Genomic DNA, 20,163 nt, shown 5'->3' on the forward strand with positions numbered 1-20,163 from the left:
ATAGTCTTTCTTTCTTTTACCCATAAATAAATATTAATCTGTCTTATTGGGCTCTTATTTACCCTATTACGAATTTATGATAAGGATTATGCTGTGCGTCACAACTGAGGTTTTCTTGTCATCTGTATCCTGCTAGTCACACTTCGGCACTTCAGATGCTTTATTAGTTCTTCTCAACTTGCCTCCAAATCAAACACGCGCTTAGTGTCGAAAGAAGTCAGCTTGATCATAGAGAACAAAATCCTACTACAGCTTAACATCAGAGAGTAAAGATTCCCAGAGTACGCGTAAGCATCAAGTTAGCATATTTGACTTAAAATAATTGGGCGAAAAGCTGAATGTGAAAAGATGGCAAGCAGCAGTCTGAGTAAGAGCTTGTATATCAATATGTAAAGGAATCAACTTAGTTTCACCTTTGCACAGTATTGGTCTTACAAAATTCAAAACCATACTAGTGAAGAAGAGCTAGTTACAAAATCTGGAGTGGTGTGGCCTAGAAGCAAAAGGAATGATAAGCCCAAATGATTTTGGGAAAAATTTGCACACCTGCAGTCTGTTCTCCTGCATATCTACGTACCCTCCCTCCTCACAGAAGGTCAAATTTGCACTTCTCGTAGCCTGCAGAGACAAAATAATGCAGTAGGGTTAGTCGGTTAAGTAAGTTAGGAGGGAAATGTAGTTGGGTTCGGTTTAACACGCAAGTTACACCATAGTTAACAAGAATATTGAAGGCATTTTTCAGGGGAACTGCAGCAGGTGAGATGCCGGTTTGAACAAAGGCATTTCAAAGGAAACAATTCGATTCCTTAAAAACCTGGAATATGTGCTTAATAAGGATAAACAAGTCCTGGAAGGCAAGTATCTAAGTTCAGTTCAGTCAGAGCCTCAGAGCAATACACTAGTTCAGTCAGAAGCAGAGTAGTCTACAATCTACAGACTACAGCATCACTGAACAAGATTGACAGTGATCAGTAAAGGCCAAACAACATCTTCGAGTTCGAGCAAGAATGCAAGATTGACATGAAGCAAAAGTCAGAGCAGGCAAATCCACCACGGCATGAACGCATTGAAGGTGAGGGAGCTGATGATGATGCTTACTTGGGTCTCTGGTGACAATGGTGGCTGTGCCGCCGAAGTCGCAGGTGCCGCCGTTCGCCTTGGTCTGCTGCCAGTAGCTGTTGAACGCGAAGGAGGCGTGCGCGAGCACGGTGTTGGGGCGGTAGCACGCGCCGCTGGGCAGGATGGAGTCGCACTCGGCGCCGGAGCCGCACGCGTAGTCCATGGCCTCCTGGATGATGGGGTCCGGCACCGTGGGCTTGGCCACGCACCACAGCGTCTGCCCGGCGCCCGGCGGCATCGGCGGCGCCAGCGGAGGTGGGTACACGATCGGCGGCTGGAACGGGATGCTGCCACCGCCGCCGCCGCCGCCGCCGGAGCCGGAGCCGGAGCCGGGACCAGGGCCGAATCCCGGCGGGCTCGGCACCACGACGATGGGGCTCGGCGGCACCGATCCGAATGGCGTGCCCGGACCGACCTGCGGCGGCGAGTTCGGCGTTGTGGATGCCGGTGGGCCTTCCTGGCCTTGACCTCCGCCTCCCTGGCCTTGATCACCGCCTCCCTGGCCTTGATCACCTCCCTGGCCTTGGTCTCCGCCCTGGCCTTGACCACCGCCCTGTCCCTGGCCTCCACCCGGGGCGCCGTTCTCCGGCGGGCTGGGCTCGAAGGACGGCGGCACGGGGGTGATCGGCGGCAGCGGCGGCGCCTGGCCTGGGAACGAAGGCGTGAAGGGCGTGGACGACGTGGACGGCGGTGTCGTGGACGACGGCGCGTCCGGTGGGTTGACGCAGAACGGCGAGTTGGTGGTGTCGCCCGCGGCGAGGCTCGCAGCGTCGTCCGCGTCGGCGGTCGGAGTGGGCAGCCGGCGCGGTGGCTCCACCGTCCGGATGAAGTTGAGCTTGAACAGCGCGTTCAGCAGCGGGCTGCTGCTCCTGCTCTGCAGTCGCCTCGCCGCCATGGCCCTCGCTTCTGCTCCATGCATGCACGGAAAAAAAGTCAAAAACCCTCTCGCTTAGTTATTACTCCTAGCTAGTGACCCAGCATTGTGATGAGGAGGATCGCCATGGCCCTCGCTGTTGGTCGTGCGTGTGAGACTGTGAGTGAAGTGCAGCACGTACTTACCACACCGAGTGGCGCAGCAGAGCAGGAGCAGCAGCGACGCCACCGCGAACCCGGCAGTACTGACGAGCGGTACTCTGTCCTTGCGCGCCATGGCTACCGCCGGCGCTGCCCTGTCCCTGACTCCCTGTGCAGCAGCAGGCAGCAGTGGGGGCCGTTATATGTGTGGCTTTCGCGAGGCTAAAGGAGCAGCTGGGGGAACAGCGGTGTGGATCGGCCATGCGTGGATCTCCAAAGCGTCTGGGAAACTCTAAAAGCCGGGCGGCGCAGCGGAAAGAGGCAAAAGGGATGGATCGGCCGCGGTGGCGGTGGTGGATGATGCTCATGCCATGTATGCTTTCCCAAGAAAACTTAGAGAAGGCACGTCGGGGTTAGTTGTTGCGACGACTGCTGCACGCAGTGGCAGTGGGCAGTGGCCATGGATGGAGGGAGGGAGTGAGGATGGGACGAGGTGGCTGTGTCGCCTTTGTTAATTAGCTTGTTCTTTAATCTTGGCATCTATGCTTGCTTGCCGCTAGGGAAAATGCTAGTACGGCCGGCCGGGCCGTCGCGGCACGGGCAACGTGCGACGTGTCTGCATCTTCAGGTTGCTTTGTGCTCAAGGGAAGAGATGCTCCTACTCCTACTGCTGTGGAGTGTGACCTGTCACTAGTGGCTGCTGTGTTCTGGCCGGGCTTCTTGCATCGAGAAGCTTTTGTGTGTTCGTCAGCTGATGAGCTTAGGTTGACCGAGGTCGGGGAGAGGAAGAGAAGGCTGTTATGCCTTTCTTGACGGGGCCGGAAATCTTTCTGAATCGGAGCAGGCGAAAAGAGGAAAACGGGCTTGCGTCTTGTAGCCTTTTAGGTAGTTTTGGGCCTGGACGCAGCCCACACACAGCATCGAGTCCTGGGCCCGGGACCGCCCTCCCCCGGTTGTTTCGGCCCGCGTACGACGCGGACGCGGAAGACAAGGGGAAGGCCCGGCATCCCGGTGAGGGCCCCACGTCCACGCCTATCAATTCTGCTGGGCTGCACCTCGCGCGAGGCGACGGAGCTAGACATCCATGGACGGTCGATGTAGGTGTGAAAGTGACGTAGATAATTCTTTTATTCGATTCAACCTGAATTCGATTTTTTTTATGTGTAGAGAAGAATTTTTTTTGTATAAATAAGAATTTTTAATATCGATACAGATAAGGATAATCCAAATCTAATTGTATGGAAATGTGGGACATGATATAGAATAGGAAAAATCATGTAGATATAGATTATCCGTAAATTATATGCAGATTATTCGATGTTTAAAATAGGATATCCGATAGTTTTTCTCCTAGACTAAAACCAAGAGGAATTTAGAAACTTTTTAGAAAGTATTAGTTGAGAACCCTTATTTTGTGCTGTGGTTGTTTGATGTTCTAAATTTTGAATTAAGAATTTGCTAGCAAGTATTACTTATTGGTTAATAATTTATTATTTATGAGTGAAGATATCGGTATTATAGCCACAACATGGAATGCGATGCAAAATCCGTCTCCGATTCAATTTCGCTCCATCTATGTACCAGTTCCGACGTCCAAACAATATGCATCCACATCTACATCCATGTATTATCGCTCCGATCTAAATCCGACAAAAAAAAATTAAATTAAAATATGGAAGAGACATCTCCGCTCCTATATGTATGTTTTCATCCCATGCGCCAGGTTTGTTACATGCCGTCGCCGTCGCGGCGGGCCGGTAGCTAGTGGCTACTGTAGACGCCCCTGGTCCGTGGGCACTGCCCCCATTGCCAGCATTGGATGCCAAATCGCGTTGACAAAAGGGAAGAATATTGGGTGAGCGATTGCGGCCCCTTGGCTGATGCCTGTCGCGTGTCACCGGTTGTACCCTGTTCGGCTTACCCCATATTTGGTTTATTCGGCTTGTTTTTTCAGCAAAAACAGTATTTTTCTCTCACAACAATTCAGCGAGAACAATATTTTTTAGCCAGTTTTAGTCAAGATTCATACCAGCGAACGGACCGGGCCAGCACACGAGGCGCGTCGTCGGCTCTCCCCTCGGCTCCTCACGTACACACACAACGGCTCCTCGGCTCCTTGCATGGGTGGATGGGATCGACCGATCGATGCCACTGCATGCATGCACGCACGCACGCACGCACGCACGCACGCACTGGCCGCCGCCGCCGCCGCCGCGTCGGCCTGTCTGTATGTCGTCGGTCGGCCGAGTCAGTAATACACGCGCAGCCGCAGCAGCACCGACGTCGCCCACGCCGACCGACGCCCTCAGCCCCTCACCGTACGTCACCCAGCGAGTTAGGACGAGACGCGCGTACCATGGACTGCACGGACAACGACGACGTGTGTGCCTGGTGACAACGACGACGATCGAGATCACGGCCGCTCTCTGCCAGTGCCGGCCGGCGCCCCGGCCCGAGATAGACCGAGAGGTCGTCTCGCTTGTCGGTCAATCAATCTAGCTAGTAACCTAGGCTAGCTGCTGCTGTGTGGCCGGACGACGACGGCGCGCCGGTACCCATATGCTATGTACGGCGGCCGATTATATTGTGGCTGTGTTTAGTTCCGGAAATTTGGAAATTTGGCTACAGTAGCACTTTCGTTTTTATTTAGTAATTAGTGTTCAATCATGGATTAATTAGGCCCAAAATGTTCGTCTCGCGATTTCCAACCAAACTGTGCAATTAGTTTTTTTTCGTCTACATTTAATGCTCCATGCACGTATCGCAAGATTCGATGTGATGGCTACTGTAGCACTTTTTGAGAAACTTTTTGAACTAAACACAGCCTGTATTGATTTCGATGAGCGATCAGCACTTCAGCACGTGAGTGCTTGTTTAGTTCCCAAAAGGTTTTCCAAAAAGTGCTACAGTAGCTATATCGAATCTTACGATATGTGCATGAAACATTAAATGTAGATGAAAAAAAAAACTAATTGTACAGTTTGGTTAAAAATTACGAAACGAATGTTTTGAGCTAATTAGTCCATGATTAAATACTAATTATCAAATAAAAATAAAAATAATACAGTAGCTAAATTCTCAAAATTCGTGAACTAAACATGCACTTAGATCTCTCAGCAGATACTAGTACACCACTACTGGTAGTGTGTACGTTCCTGCTGGTGTTCATTCCCTCGTCCCAAGGGCAAAGCGGGCATGCATGCCGGGCTGCCAGGCAAAGCACTAGGCTACTGCTGCACGCCACAACGGGAGATCAAGACAAGTCGCCTGCGAACAACCTGCGACTACCCATTTCTAGATATTTAGGAAATCGTCTAAAAAAAGATATTTAGGAAATGAATGAAGAATAAAAATGGCGTAGGTCTGACGCCTACAACACGCGTAGTAGTATCATTAGATAAATTAAAAAAATACATTTTCGTAGTGTCTGTGCTACACCTTCGGAATACCTCTATAGTGATTCGGACAAAATTGATTAGCGTCAGATCGATATATCAGGTGAGGCATCACATCACATCACATCCATCCTGGGTCCTGAGTCCTGACGGAGAGCCCGGGGCATGCATGCAGCATGCCAAGCCACCAAGCCAAGCCTACAGTACATGCCAATGCCAAGCCACCAAAAGCCTACAGCACAAACAGAGCAGACATGACAAACTGCTGGAACGTGCGTTTCGCCGACTAATAAAAATCGCTAGTATGCCAATATATGCATGCTCCGTTCATAGGTGTACTGCTTTTTACTGGACACAGGAGTTTTTTTTTTGAAACGGAACAGGAGAATTCTTTCATATGAAGCCGTGGCGAAGCTAGAGAAAATTCAAGGAGGGTGCACTTGTCTTGTAGATGCATAGAATTATGCCACGGGGTGCATATATGGTGAATTGTGACTATAACTAATTTTTGAAATTTTGGAGGGTGCCTTTGCACCCCCTACTCACGTAGGTCTGTTCGGCTGGTATTAAAGCTGGCTGATAAGCTGGTCTTAGCTGATTTGCTGTGAGAGAAAAATACGGTAGATTTTAGCTGATAAGTTCAAACGAACGGGCCATCGCCACATGTGGTATATATTCATCCTGGCATAAGATTCACCACTGTATATTGTATTACATCGGCTATATATATATATATATATATATATATATATATATATATATATATATATATATATATTCTGATCAGTGGTACATCTTGCATACACCAATCTCGTTCATAGCCTATTAACCTGATAGCCAATACCCCCGGGTCCTGTTTGGTTCCCGAGGAATGATGTCCTGGAACCGTTCTGGCTAGAAATGTTCATTTAATTTATACGTAGCAGACTCGCTCCGGGGGGACGACTCAAACGAACGAGCCCCCGAGAGGCTCGCAAGCATGCATCTACTACATTCTGCCCACTAACTTGGACTCGATGTGTAAATAATAAATTTGTCTGTATATATCTTCTTCGTGCATTGTTCTCGTTCCCATCAACTTCAGTAGTACATCATCGTTGGTTGTGTAATCTCATCCAACCAAGCAAAGTCAAACTATATATTTCCTCATATATCTGTGTGGCGAGCTAGAATTGAAAGGATGAATAAGAGGTTGTTTGGTTCCGTCCCCGTCTATAATTATCATAACTAACTTTAGGCAAGTGTGTCAATAAGCTACAAAAGTATATGGCTATAAAATTTAGACCCACACTTTGAGTTTGCCATGTCTAAGTGAATCTTGCCACCAAACTTCAATTAAAAATCATGAATTGTACGTCTGTACCTTGTAAGTTGTCCCTTTAATCAGAAGACTACCTTGTTGTCTAAGATTGTTGCTTGAAAACTGAGGCACCTAAAATGTAGGAATTCTCAATATAAAATAAAAGTATATGTTTTCTATCAGTCTAGTAATATTGATCTTATATTTTTTAAACTATTTGGCTTAGAACAAATTAAATTTATTTGTATTTTAAGTTGAAGGTACTACATATTTGTCTTCACCTATTTGATATATATTTCATTCATGGAGTTAGTAAATTTAAATATACTACTATAGTACGTTCCAGTTTAAAAATAAACTTCCCTTATATCTTAGATGCCTAACTTTTGTTGTTGTTCTGACAACATGCAATTTTCCTGTTTGTTGTCTCTTACGAGTTGTCCTTTTAACTGTACTAGTTTTTTTTTTGTGAGTTGTTGCATGAAAAATTCTCAAAATCAAACGTCTGAAATATAGCAACTCCCTTAAATATACTACTACAGTACCTCCCAATTTTAGCAGTGGATCCAAACAAAACCCAGCCTCAGACCTGTAATATAATGTGTTTTTAGAAATTTTAAAACAACTTAAGGGAACACTCAAATGATGACACACATGACGATGGATTAAACCCAATTAAAGAGTTTCTCCTCAGATTATGGTTTGTTTTTAATAAATCTTGCCAAATATGAGCATGGACACAACATACAATGCATTATATTTCAGGACAAATTTTAAAGACATAACATATACTATATTTCAGGATGGAGGGAGTAGCTCGCTAATAGTTATTAGCTAGCTCTAATATATAGATTGGATATGTATTATTAAGGGGCCACATGGTATCGTTCCTTGAATTAGTTTCTCTATGAGAATCACTTCTCCTAAGCCAAACAGTAAAAATCTGCAGAAATTTTGGTGGAGAGCATATAAGAATCTCTTGTCCATTACAATCTAGGAGTTAAAAGAAACTCGCTTCTCACCACTCCCTATTCAATCTACACCAGAATCAATTCTCAGCTAGAGACCTAATCACTAGGTCTTTCAAGGACCTGGACTTATGAATCAGGACGTGGAGCTCTGTCAAATAGACTCTAATAACCAACTCTTTCAAGTGTAGGCAGATAATTACAGAATTACACTGGTAACAAGCACTCCATCCATCCTGAAATATAAGATATCTAAGTAATTTTAGGACATATTATGTTGTACAACATATGGCACATATAAGCTTTTTTCCTGATTACTATATTTGAGTTGCTGATAGATATTATTAATGGTAGGTCTGTATGTTAATGTTGCTTTTTAGAGGGTCTGTTCACCTAGCTAGAATCACTTATAATTTTGAATAAATTTGAATGCTTAGATACCTTATATTTGAGGGACCGTGACTTGATTTGCTTGTGTTGAACAAGCAGGGCCCAACGTCGACACAGTTCAATTCTCTCCATATGCAGTTCAGCAATGGGAGGACAGGAAGATCCAGGAGATCACGAATCCGGTCCAAGCGTACAGCAGTATCATATCATACATTCATGCACCGCGTTCAGACTTGAGTAGTACTACACACACAACAGGACACAGGGGTCTCGCTAGCTAGGTAGCGGCAAAAACCGCAGTCCCGTGAAGAGACCAAGCTAGAAATGCATGGCTGGATGACAGGTACGTGGAAGTCGGCACGGGAAGGCGCCAAAGCCGTTGGCGCGTTGGCGCCACGCCCTTCCAAGAGGCATGTCGCCCGTCTTGATCCTTTGGACGGGAGACGTACACCGTCGCCTCCCTATCATATCATCAGTCCGTCCGGCACCCGGGCCCCCTCTAATACCCTGCACTGTTTTCTTACGGGACTTCACGTTTGTTCGCGTATACGTAGTAGCAGCAGCAGCAGCGTATGATCGATGTGCCCCTGCTCGGACGGATGCATGATGGTAGAAGGTATCCGTCCATCGTCGATCCATGGATCGTCCACTTGCAGCTCAGCAGGTCCAAAAAAATGTGGCCCGGACGGCCGGTGGCCGGATCGTCGTCCGGAAGTCCACTGGTGCTAGCTACACAGATGTTATGCGCCCCTCGGCACACGGTGTAGACTAAGCAGAGTACTACGGAGTATACCACAACCAAAATTAATAACGCCGGACATAGTTGATAAATAAAAGTACTAGAATATCGATGTACACAGTCGGTCGGTAAATGGTGATATTTGCATCCAAGGATATATCCGTCGGCACATATGAATTGGGCTCGCGTGCGCTCGGTTGCCCCAATTTGTGCCTTATTTTTAGATGACCCACACGATGACAAACCAAACCCTAGCATGTTCCTACAAAAAATTGTATGTAGTCCAACTTTGCAAATGTCAGTGTGATTGTATCTGCCCTAAAAAAGACCATCGGTGGTTTAGTACAAGGTCAGAAAACACCTACTTCTGGCTAGTTAACAAGTTGTAGCAAAAGGTGATTTGATCAATGCATACCATATTTTTCCATCTCCAGTGACATGAAATGTTGTGTTCTTGATGATATAAGATATTTTCTATAGAAATTGTATATTAAGTTTTAGGTAATGTTATTGATGAATTGAATGGCTGTTTTGATTTTCAGGTACAAATTACTAGATATATATAGTTTGTTGAGCAATATGATCAAAGTGCTTATAGTGGTTGTTTTGTTCCATGACTTCCTAGAGGTGAAACGGTTTTTAAAAGAACTTTATGATTGTGCAAACAATACCTGTGAGTTATGGGCTATACATGACAAACATCTTAGTTGTGTAGATACTTAAGTGATCTAGCTTGGTTGTGGGTATTTTAATAAAACATTGTGCAAGTACAAATGCTGATGGCTTCAATGAAAATTGTGAGCATGGTTTAGCCATTTCTGTATTTGATGTTTAGCATCAGCTTGGATGGTCAATGTTTAAATGGATGATGTTATATGGTTACTGTAAGACTAATTAGTCCATATTATGCCTGGTGTTGGATAGTTGGTCGTTATAAATATATATCATCTGACCATTGGTCAGTATAAGTTTACAATAGATGTCAAACTATCAATCGATATATCTACACAATAACATCTAACAGTCGGTCGGTATAACGGCTTATATCGACCAATGTTAGCCTAAACATTTAAATAGACTAAACGGTCACCTATCATCTAACTATCTATTCGGGTTGAGTGGCCAATTAAACGGAGTAAACAGTGATGAAACAAGATAAATGACTGATTAAACAGACGCGCGGCAAACCGTCGTGTAGCATTTGCACGGCGTGTAAACAGGCTAAACGGTCGTGTAGAGGAACACTGATACTGATACAAAAGGAATCGCTATAGATGAGTGTTGTGGTATAGTGTTACGTGGAGTTAGCTAAGCTCTCATTTATTCGGTCTTAATGATGAAGAGAATATATACGATGATTGTCGACGGCTGAAATATCAATACAAAAATATATAAATGCAATCTAGCCTTTAGTTTTAAAGAAGAAATATCTGAAGATAGTGCCAAACTGCCAATGGAGGATCGGAGTGTAAGGGCCCATGCAAAATCGCAAACGGATTGCAAGCATACACATAGTGCGTGCGTGTTGCAGAGAAGAACAAAGACAAAAATCACGCCAGCTAGCTACTCAAGTTCTTGCACAGTTCATTTGTTTTTTACTTGAGACTTTGATATTGTAACTGGTAGTAGGATGTATTGTATGCACGCACTACTAGAAATCGGCACTTTGCCGGCACTCGGCAAAGTCCGAAATACACTCGGCAAAGCTCGAAATATACTCGATAAAGATTTTGCCGAGTGCCGCACTCGGCAAAGGGCACTCGGCAAAGGGCACTCGGCAAAGCTTTTGCCGAGTGCTGGAAAAGCACTCGGCAAAGATTTACACTCGGCAAAATAAAAATGCGAAAAAACCCAAAAATAATAGCAAATTTGTTTTTTCGGGGGAGGCCGCCACCGGCCATCGAAGTCGCTGCATTTTTTTTGCAGCAAAATTCACGACTAATGAGGCCGGCGGGATGCGAACTCACGACCTCTCCCTTGCATGTCAGGGCTCTACCACTGTACTACACTGTCACTTGTGTCTAGATTCTGTTATCTATCCTCATATATTATACTAAATCGAGAGTAAATTGCTTATTTGAGGCCCTAAACGAATTCAAATCAAAAAGTGGTCAACTACAAAGTTTCATAACTTTTCGAGATCTACAATTTTTCATTTAGGAAGCTTTCCCATCCGGGGTCGTTTGAAAAATTCGAATTTCAAATTTGAGAGATTCAAACGTATTTTTGCATGATAAGATGATTTCAAATCAAAAAGTTGTCAACTACATAGTTTCATAACTTTTGGAGATCTACAATTTTCATTTAGGAAGTTTTTCCATCCAAGGTCTTTTGAAAAATTCAAATTTTTAAATTTTTAAATTCAAACATCGTTTTTGCATGACAAGATGATTTTAAATCAAAATGTTGCCAACTACAAAATTTTATAACTTCTCAAGATCTACAAAGTTTATTTTGGTCATTTATTCATCCGACATAGTGGTAGTAACATTGTTCACAAATCTTATATATCTCTCTTCTACTTTCATGAAACTAATATGAGAGGGATGTAGATTTTATGAACAACGTTATTGTTGCTTTGTCAAATGAAGAAATGACCAAAATAAACTTTATAGATCTTGAGAAGTTATACAACTTTATAGTTGAAAAGTTTTTCATTTGAATTCATTTAGGGCCTCAAAAATTGCTTTGAAAAAATGATTTGCCGAGGGCAAAAAAAAAAAAAAATACACACGGCAAAATGCCTGTTTGCCGAGTGCCAAAAAGGCACTCGGCAAAGACGCATTTTGCTGAGTGCCAAAAAATGGCACTCGGCAAAATACATCTTTGTCGAGTGCCAGAAAAAAGGAACTCAGCTAAGACGTATTTTGTTGAGTGCCGAAAAATGGCACTTGCAAAATAAATCTTTGCCGAGTGCCGAAAAAAACACTCGGCAAAGCCATCTTTACCGAGTGAAAAAAAAAACACTCGGCAAAGCCGTCTTTACTGAGTGTCCGATAAAATACATTTGGTAAAGCTTCTGACACTCAGCAGAGTGCCGGTTTTGAGTAGTGACGTTAGCTGGCTAGACGTCATCAGGGTAAGGTTTCTTTCACCCAGCCTTATGCACGGGTCCGGCTCGTCCTGTCGTCGTGCCTACTACGCGAACGAGGTTACCGCGTCAAGCTGGCCAGGTCTAGTTCCACCAAATTTTAAACTTTGACACTATGTAAAAAAAAATTCTCCATTACATTAAATTTACGGTACATATATAGAGTACTAAATGTTGACGAAATCAAAAACTAACTGCACAGTTTGGTTGTACTTTACGATACGAACGTTTTGAGCCTAATTGATTGAGGATGGGATAATTATTAACAAATAAAAGCAAAAATCACTGTAGCTACGTATAGCTACAGTGATTTCATCGGCGCCGAATCGGCCGACCGGCCTAGGGCTGGAAAACTAAAAGTTTGTTCTGTCCATATACAACAAAACAACCGTGCAGTGTGGGCCGTCGAGCGACAGTTAAAAGCCGGCTGTCTGCCAGTGGGCTGTCGATTCAATCGCGACATGCCGCGGACCCCACTGCACGTCCTCACAACACTCACATGCGCGCGTTTCCAAGAACGAGCTGAGACGAGGAGAGGACAACTCGTTGGATGATGGATCGCCCACCAAGTTGCCATGACTACCTTGGGCATCGAAGCAACGACGATGATCCCATCCATCAAACTCGGTCGATGGACGCCAGACAGACAGTGAGACATGGCAGTAGCTCGGCCATTGCCGATGCCACTCCACGGCCTCACGCACGCGCGCCTATATAAACCGCGCCCCAGCCCGCCCTGTGCTTCATCACCACTCGCTCGCACCAGTACTCAACCTGAGAAGCAAGTTAGCTACAAGCCGCGCCGCGCCGCGCGCCATGGCCACGACCACGAACCGCCGCCGCATTGTGGCCCTCCTGCTAGTCGCGGCCACGCTGCTCGCGCAGGCCGCGGCCTGCACCTACTGCCCGACGCCGAAGCCGCCGCCGCCGCCGCCGCCGTCGTCCACGCCGTGCCCTCCGCCGCCCTACTCGCCGACGCCGACGCCGTCCACGCCGACGGGCAAGTGCCCCGTGGACACGCTGAAGCTGCTGGCGTGCGTGGACGCGCTCAACGGCCTCGTGCACGCCGTCGTCGGGACCAAGGCCAGCGACACCTGCTGCCCGCTGCTCTCCGGCGTGGCCGACCTCGACGCCGCGCTCTGCCTCTGCACCACCATCAAGGCCAAGGCGCTCAGCATCAGCGTCGTGCTCCCCGTCGCCATCTCCGTGCTCGTCAATGAGTGCGGCAAGCACGTGCCCTCCAGCTTCACTTGCCCGTAAATTAAGCCCACTGATCATCTGCATATATATGTACCACTATATGATGTATCATCATTATACTATAATATCCGCATGCATGCATCAATGCATTGGGTTATTAAGGATTTATATATATAGTATACATATATATATGATAAATCACTCAAGTTATACATGCATATAACACAAATATACATATATAGCTTATTAAGCATATGTAGCTTCATTTACATGAGCTCGGCTTGTGATATACATGGAGCTGTGGGTTGTGCATTTATTTTGTAATCATGTACCAATATTATTGTATCATAAACCAGTGTGAGAGTTGTGGCCTTGCTGAGGCCGCTTGTAGTCGTTAAGAAAATTTATGAATAAAGTGCGTGTGTAATATATATGATGCTTCTGGTGTAATGTTGACAAAATCTGTCAACTATTCATAGTCCTAGTATAGTACTACTAACGAACTGGTTGTCTTCACCATTTATTTAGTTTCATACACAAAGTTCAGACTCCGCACACAATTATTTTATTTTCATACACAAAATTCGGACTCCACCCAATTTTCCTTGGAGCAAAGTTATTTCAACTTTTCACCTGTTCGCTTGGTTGTTTCATCCGGGCTTATTCAACCAGCCAACAGTGTTTTTCTCTCACAACAAATCAGCACCAGCCAACCTAAAAACCAACCAGCGAGCGAACACGCCGTTTGTATAGACCTGACCTGAAAGTGTGTTGTGGCGCACTGGCACAACTGCGCAAATGCATGTTACTAGTGATATCCCATTTTCGACCTTGGAAAAAATCCAGCAGGTTCCAGGGTTATGTGTGGGCGGTGGGAGAGTAGCATTTACCGGGTGACATTTCAGCTGTGCCAAAACTGAAAACTATTGTCTTTTGCTGTCGAATAAAATCTCCATTGTTTCAGAAATTCTTTCCATGCGGCGAAAAATCACCGATAAACACAGCGGAATGAGCAGAGACTACGATCAAGAAAAATACCCAATAATGTCCCAGAAACAAATGAAGCATGAAACTTTCAAGAGCAAATGACCGGACATTTAACAGAAGTCTCATTAATATAGGCATACCAAAGAAAGGCGCTGCGAGTACGAGTACGACTGTAAAAGCAACGGCAAGACTTCCATGCATTTGAACGAGGCAGCAGCAGCAGCGAATCATCGATTTGTTTCTTTAAACCAAAGGCGGACGAGCATTTGCCCAACTTTTCCCACCCAATCTCAGCATACAAAGTACAGACTGTTTCTTCAGCAACAAGCGTTGCTTGGACACGAATATCAGCATAAGCACACTGCCACCACGAAAAACGTAAAAATTCCGTTTCCTAAAGCACATGAGGAAATTATTGTGAGGTCCAGAAAGACACGGTCACGTTCTTTATACGTATGGTTCTCAGATCGTCGCCCACAAGGGTTGACACTTGACAGTATTGCATATATCTACTATAACAAAACAAAATACTGATGTTGGCAATAGATGTAACGATTCAATATTCTACATATCCGCTTATACAGCAGTTGTAGTACAAGACTGGCCGAGTCGCATTAACAGCGACGATAGACAACCAAAACCACCATACTTTACTGGGTTAACACACTCAAAATGGGAAAAAAGAGATCGATGTGCTGCTTTCTGTAATCTGGCTGGGGTTTGTCGAGCTCAAGCGACGGCTTGGAGGGCCCTCTCGAAGGTCGCTTCTGATGATGCTGCATTCTTAACGAGCACATGATCAGGATGCGATAGCTTCAGCTGGCTGCAAATGGAAAGAGGGTTACACTTTTTTTTGGACAAATCCAAAGGAAAGCATCGTATTAGCCACTGACCAAGTAAAAACACAAAAACAAAGCAGGGAAAGTTCTAATTATAACATCCGGGGTGCGCCAGCAAACGGTTTCGAATCTATCCATAATATAATTACGGTCTTGATGTTGCCCTCAGCTTTTCAACGTATCAATCTCCTGTGTCTTGTATATGTCACAATCCACTAATTGAGTTAATTAAATGAAGCTTAGGGTATCCCTAAGTGATTTATAACATCCCTCCAAAATCAAAAGTTCATAGGACTCTGCCACTTATTTTTCGTACTATATTAGTGGTGGTATATAAAGCAAGTACAACAATATTCTTGAATGCGTGTGGACCCAAAGTTGGACTGGTAAACACAGCCAACATAGGTCAGTTTCAAGTTGTTATGAAGGCTCTGTCAGGATATCTGAGATCACGAAGAAGTGGCTGTAAACTGTTAATCCCAGATTTGCAAAATCAGGATCAGAGGCCAAAAACCACAGCTAGGCCGCAAGAGACTAGAGCAGACGAATTCATTGAATCGGAAAAATATCTCACAAGTCACAACAATGTCCCTGTGGTCCTAATCCCAGCACGTCACAACACCTGAGCCCAGACTCCAAGGTCACAGCTCTTTCTAGTTTCTATAAAAGAAGCTAATTGCACTAGAATGCTTGTCTCTGATGCATAATTATATTCTCATTTCTCAATTTAACTGTTAATCTTAAATGTTTAAGACCCTAAACACGAAGTTTAATACAAGTTGCCAAAAACAGTAATGGTACAATCTACATTTGTCCTGCAATCTTCCTAGTTGTTTATATTTAGAACAATGTCTGCTAGTTGTCCATCCATGTACATTCATCAACTGGGTTACTCCCTCCGTCCCAAAATAAATCAACTTCTAGAGTTGTCCTAAGTCAAACTATTTTAAGTTTTACCAACTTCATAGAAGAGAGTACCAACATCTATGATCCTAAATAAATACACCATGAAATTATATTTCACAGTGCATCTAATGATATTAATTAATTTGATCTCATAAATATATGTGCTTGTATCTATAAATTCCATCAAACTTTAGATTGTTTGACTTAGATAATTCTAGAAATTGATTTAGTTTGGGATGGAGAGAGTATTTCTAAGACCACTAAATCAATTTACCATGCATTTACTGGATTATTCAAATTCACAAGAGAAGACATACACAATCACATAATGAGTAGCAGAATAGCAGTAGAAACTGTATAGATGTTTTTCAGTTACACTTTGTACCTGATGAATCGTGATGATGGTTTGCCAAGGTGGAGATTGCATACAATTAGATTGGCAAGAGTTTCAGGATCCTTTGCATCCTACAATAATAGAAAATTAGAGTTACACGGTTACAACATTATGCAACACCAAAGCAAATGAAAATAAAAAACAAATTTCACAAGATTTAGAGCTCCCATTGCTGCAAATGTGTGTAATCAGTGCAAACCTTGTTCAGCGCTTCAAGCAATAGAGTCTCGGCCTCCTCAAAGCTTCCCATGTGCATACAGCAGACTGCCTTCCCATTTAGAACCATCCCTGTCATTGGGTACTTTTCAGCGAAGTCTTGGAATATGAGATAAGCTTCACGGATCTTAGAGCCACCCTGCAACCATTAAAGATGATGTCAAAGCACATGTTTCTGGACCAATGCAGAGATGAAACTTCAGCATGTCATAACATTGGACTGTGAAATTACTTACAACAGCAATGCCAAGCCATGCGTTTGCAAGTTGTGTCAGTGTATGGTCTTCATCAATTTGTTGCATGATCTTCAACTGCTTCTCAGCATAGTCTGAACGATGCATCTTGATGAAGATCTGGACATTCAATGCATGCCTGTAACCAAGTGCAAGTCCCATCAACAAACAGCTTAAGTTTGAAGGACGCTGGATGTATTAAAGATGTTGTTCAAAACACCAAGCTTCACAGTGAATTTACAAATCAGCAATGTCAGAAACTCAGAATTGAAACCAATACTCCCTCCATGTCCCAAAAGAAAGTCGTTTTGGACATTGACACGGTCTCCAAAAACAACTTTGACCGCTATTTTTTCCTATAAAATATAGTCAATATATACTTTTATTAAACTACATTTCGTGATGAATACACTTACATCACTTTCATATTTTCAAACTCAACTCAAAAGAATTTATTGGTAGTCAAAGTTTAAAATGTTTGACTTAAGACAACCTCAAAGCGACTTTCTTTAGGAACATGGAGTGAGTAAGCAATATCATAACTTCAAATCACAGAACACTTAAAAAACTGAATATCTGTCATTGATCCTACAAAAATGAACATCTAAATAGCCCAACTCTAAAGCATCACAATTTCAACAACATGAACATAATAACATCTATAGTCATGGAAGGTTTGAAGCTCTAGCACTTTAGCAAAGGAAAAGCTTACAACCACATCAAGTAGGTAATGAACAGTGTAAAGGAAACTGTAGTATTTGAAGTTACTTTTTCATTAGTAAGATTTCAGTTGCTATACCACACAAGAAATAAACTTGTACACTTGCTGTCTGGCCATCAAAATTCATAGAACATTTGCAGCTGTCCAATCTCATCCATATGGTTCAATACTGAAATTCTACACCATCAAAAGATCGAGGATAAAGGTAAACATAGTAACATACAAATCCAGAGTTCCTCCAGAGTGTGTGTGCTTGAGAGCCTCATTGTAGTCCTGCTCATGCATAAATATAATTCCAGCAATCAATCGCAAAACAGGATTGCTTCCAATTGCTGAATCGCTCAACCATTCCTTGAGACTGGAGATAGCACCTTCCTTCAGGATTGAATGAAAAATAACATAAAAGTCATTTCAGACTATCTGGATGGAAATGAAAAATACTAAAGGTTTGAACAACAAAAGCGCCTTTAAATTGCAAAACAGACACATACATGCACAGAAATTAGGTATCTGTACCACCTGAACTGCTATCTCATTACTATAACCAAATTATAAGAAAGATAAATCATTGCACATAATATTGGTACTCCTGTGTCTCAGATGAGTAATCACCAGATGAAAATTTACCACAGGTCCTTGCTTCCGGTATGGGTAAAGTAATTAGTCTATGGTACTAACTCCCTCAAGGAACATCATACGATCAAATCTATAATTTTAGCTGATATACAAGCAGTACGCGTTTCACAAAGAGTGATACTTCCAGATGCTTCTTTTTGGTAGCATTTTATCACCTTTATAAATTGTTATAAAGATCACAAGCTAAATAAGTAAATATGTGCCTTTATTATATGAAAAAACAGGTATGCAATTTGTAACTTTGTCCAGTTAGATTCCCACCCACCCAGGCACACAGGGTCACCCTGAGATTTAGATAAGTGGACTTCACACTGCCTAAACTTATAAGCAGCACGTATCATTGGAGGAGAGGTCACATGCCTAGGCACACACAGGTTGCGACAATGATTTGAAAAGGTCCAACACATGTCCACCAACAAACCTGATAAGCTGATTGTGTTGACTGAATCGTATTTCCAATGCTATATTGTAGTGATCACATCGTCAACCCTATGCCTTAGTGGGAAGGGGAGGGAGGAGAGGAGAGGTTGGTTTCTAACAGCAGTGTAGAAATGATGATATGCATTGTTGTACGATTGTTGCTCTTACAGAAACCTATTCAAAACACAAGCAAAAACAGGAATACAGGATCATAGTACCCATGGCGCAAACGAGCTCACGCTTTCAACTAAAATGGCCGTAGCGGGATCATCAACATGTCACTCCCTAACCTCTAGCAATGCACGTGATGCACAGGATCTAACCCAGACCACACTACTTAGTTTAGCAGTGACAGATCTAACCCTACTATCACAACGACTCCCAAACCAACGACCCAGATCCAGACAAGCAGAGCACGATCAGGACCAGATCAGAGGCGACATAGTTCAGATCCAGCGCGCTAACCTTGTCTCCGGTGAGATACAGCGCGAGCAGCTTCACAGCCTGCAGCGAGGTCGCGGCCGACGAGTCGATCTCGCTGATCACCAGCTGCACAAACACAGAGAGGCAGCTATCAGAGCCGGAACCAAGTGCGGCGAGCTAGCGCTGAGGCGCCTGACGCCGGATGAATTCCAACCTGGTAGGAGCCGAGGGCGATGTAGGAGCGGAAGACGATGGCGTCGCGCTCGGCGGCGGCGTCGGCGTCGAGGCCCGGGACGTCGCTGTTGTTGATGGCCGCCTGGTAGGCGCCCAGGTAGAAGAGGTTCCGCAGATTGAAGAGCAGGTCGGGGGAGGCCATTGCAGCGGCAGTCGACGGCGGCGACGAGGTGCGGGTGGCAGAGAGATCCGGGAGGTCTGCTCTCGACTCCGCCCTGTGGTCTCTTCGGTTTGGTGATTCGAGTTGCTGCGGGAGGACGGAGGAGAATGGAGTTATACTTATAATTGGGCTCTAGTTGGGCCATAGATGGATACAGTTGAGCCTTGAGTACGTCCTATGCGGGCCAAAGCCTTTTTTTTTTACTATGCGGGCCCAAAGCCTGATATCGTGCTTCCCCGACCGCGCGTGAATGCGATGGCGGCGGCCCCAACTAACACAAAGAAGGTCTTCGCTCGGATTTTTATTCTCCCTCCTTCCCAATTAATGCACATCTAGCACTTCGAGAAATCAAACATTAATAGATTTAAAAAAATAATATTACCCTTTCTATTTTATATATGTTTACTATGAATATATATAAAAGTGATTCATCCAATGATGTTTGTCTGAGATCATAAACATTAATATTTTTTTTTGTTTATACTTGGTCAAACATAGAATTTGTTGATTCCTCCAAGTGTGAGATGTGCACTTATTTTATGACAGATGGAGTATATTGTAAATTCGTTTAAAAAAACTATCGCACTATTTTTCAGAAATAAACTTCTATCGCCAATTGAGATGCTGAGATGAAAAAATCACTAGCTTAATAGGCAGAATTTCCCTTTCCGTCAAATCAAATGGCGGAAATTCCCTTCACCTGTGGTTAAAAAAAATCATAATTTATCAATATGAGCTCTCGAATGGAGATAAAACTAGTATGATAATGGTAGAGCTT

At 44.0% G+C, this 20,163-nt stretch overlaps 2 protein-coding genes across 2 annotated transcripts; one reads left to right on the plus strand and one right to left on the minus strand.

Moving 5' to 3' along the window:
* The first annotated feature begins 12,737 nt into the window (after window positions 1-12,737).
* On the plus strand, window positions 12,738-13,702 carry LOC136493882 (36.4 kDa proline-rich protein-like). Its single transcript, XM_066490006.1, has one exon. The coding sequence runs from the start codon at window positions 12,833-12,835 to the stop codon at window positions 13,274-13,276; it is 444 nt and encodes a 147-aa protein (XP_066346103.1). The 5' UTR covers window positions 12,738-12,832; the 3' UTR covers window positions 13,277-13,702.
* A 905-nt stretch (window positions 13,703-14,607) lies between these two features.
* On the minus strand, window positions 14,608-19,472 carry LOC136493650 (coatomer subunit epsilon-1-like). Its single transcript, XM_066489753.1, has 7 exons — window positions 19,206-19,472; window positions 19,034-19,117; window positions 17,736-17,887; window positions 16,795-16,930; window positions 16,542-16,697; window positions 16,334-16,413; window positions 14,608-15,026 (listed from the first exon to the last, which is right to left on the minus strand). The coding sequence occupies exons 1-7, from the start codon at window positions 19,365-19,367 to the stop codon at window positions 14,933-14,935; spliced, it is 864 nt and encodes a 287-aa protein (XP_066345850.1). The 5' UTR covers window positions 19,368-19,472; the 3' UTR covers window positions 14,608-14,932.
* Between the last annotated feature and the right edge of the window lie 691 nt (window positions 19,473-20,163).

The sequence above is a fragment of the Miscanthus floridulus genome, chromosome 11 (assembly GCF_019320115.1).
Source record: "Miscanthus floridulus cultivar M001 chromosome 11, ASM1932011v1, whole genome shotgun sequence".
Classification (NCBI taxonomy): Eukaryota; Viridiplantae; Streptophyta; class Magnoliopsida; order Poales; family Poaceae; genus Miscanthus; species Miscanthus floridulus.

Coding starts and splice junctions, on each gene's coding strand:
- LOC136493650 (XM_066489753.1), bottom strand. CDS start 19,367: ATGGCCTCCCCCGACCTGCTCTTCAATCTGCGGAACCTCTTCTACCTG. Junction 19,118..19,205: donor TCGCCCTCGGCTCCTACCAG/GTTGGAATTCAT, acceptor GTGTTTGTGCAG/CTGGTGATCAGCGAGATCGA. Junction 16,931..17,735: donor TCTGGAGGAACTCTGGATTT/GTATGTTACTAT, acceptor ACTTGGTTACAG/GCATGCATTGAATGTCCAGA.
- LOC136493882 (XM_066490006.1), top strand. CDS start 12,833: ATGGCCACGACCACGAACCGCCGCCGCATTGTGGCCCTCCTGCTAGTC.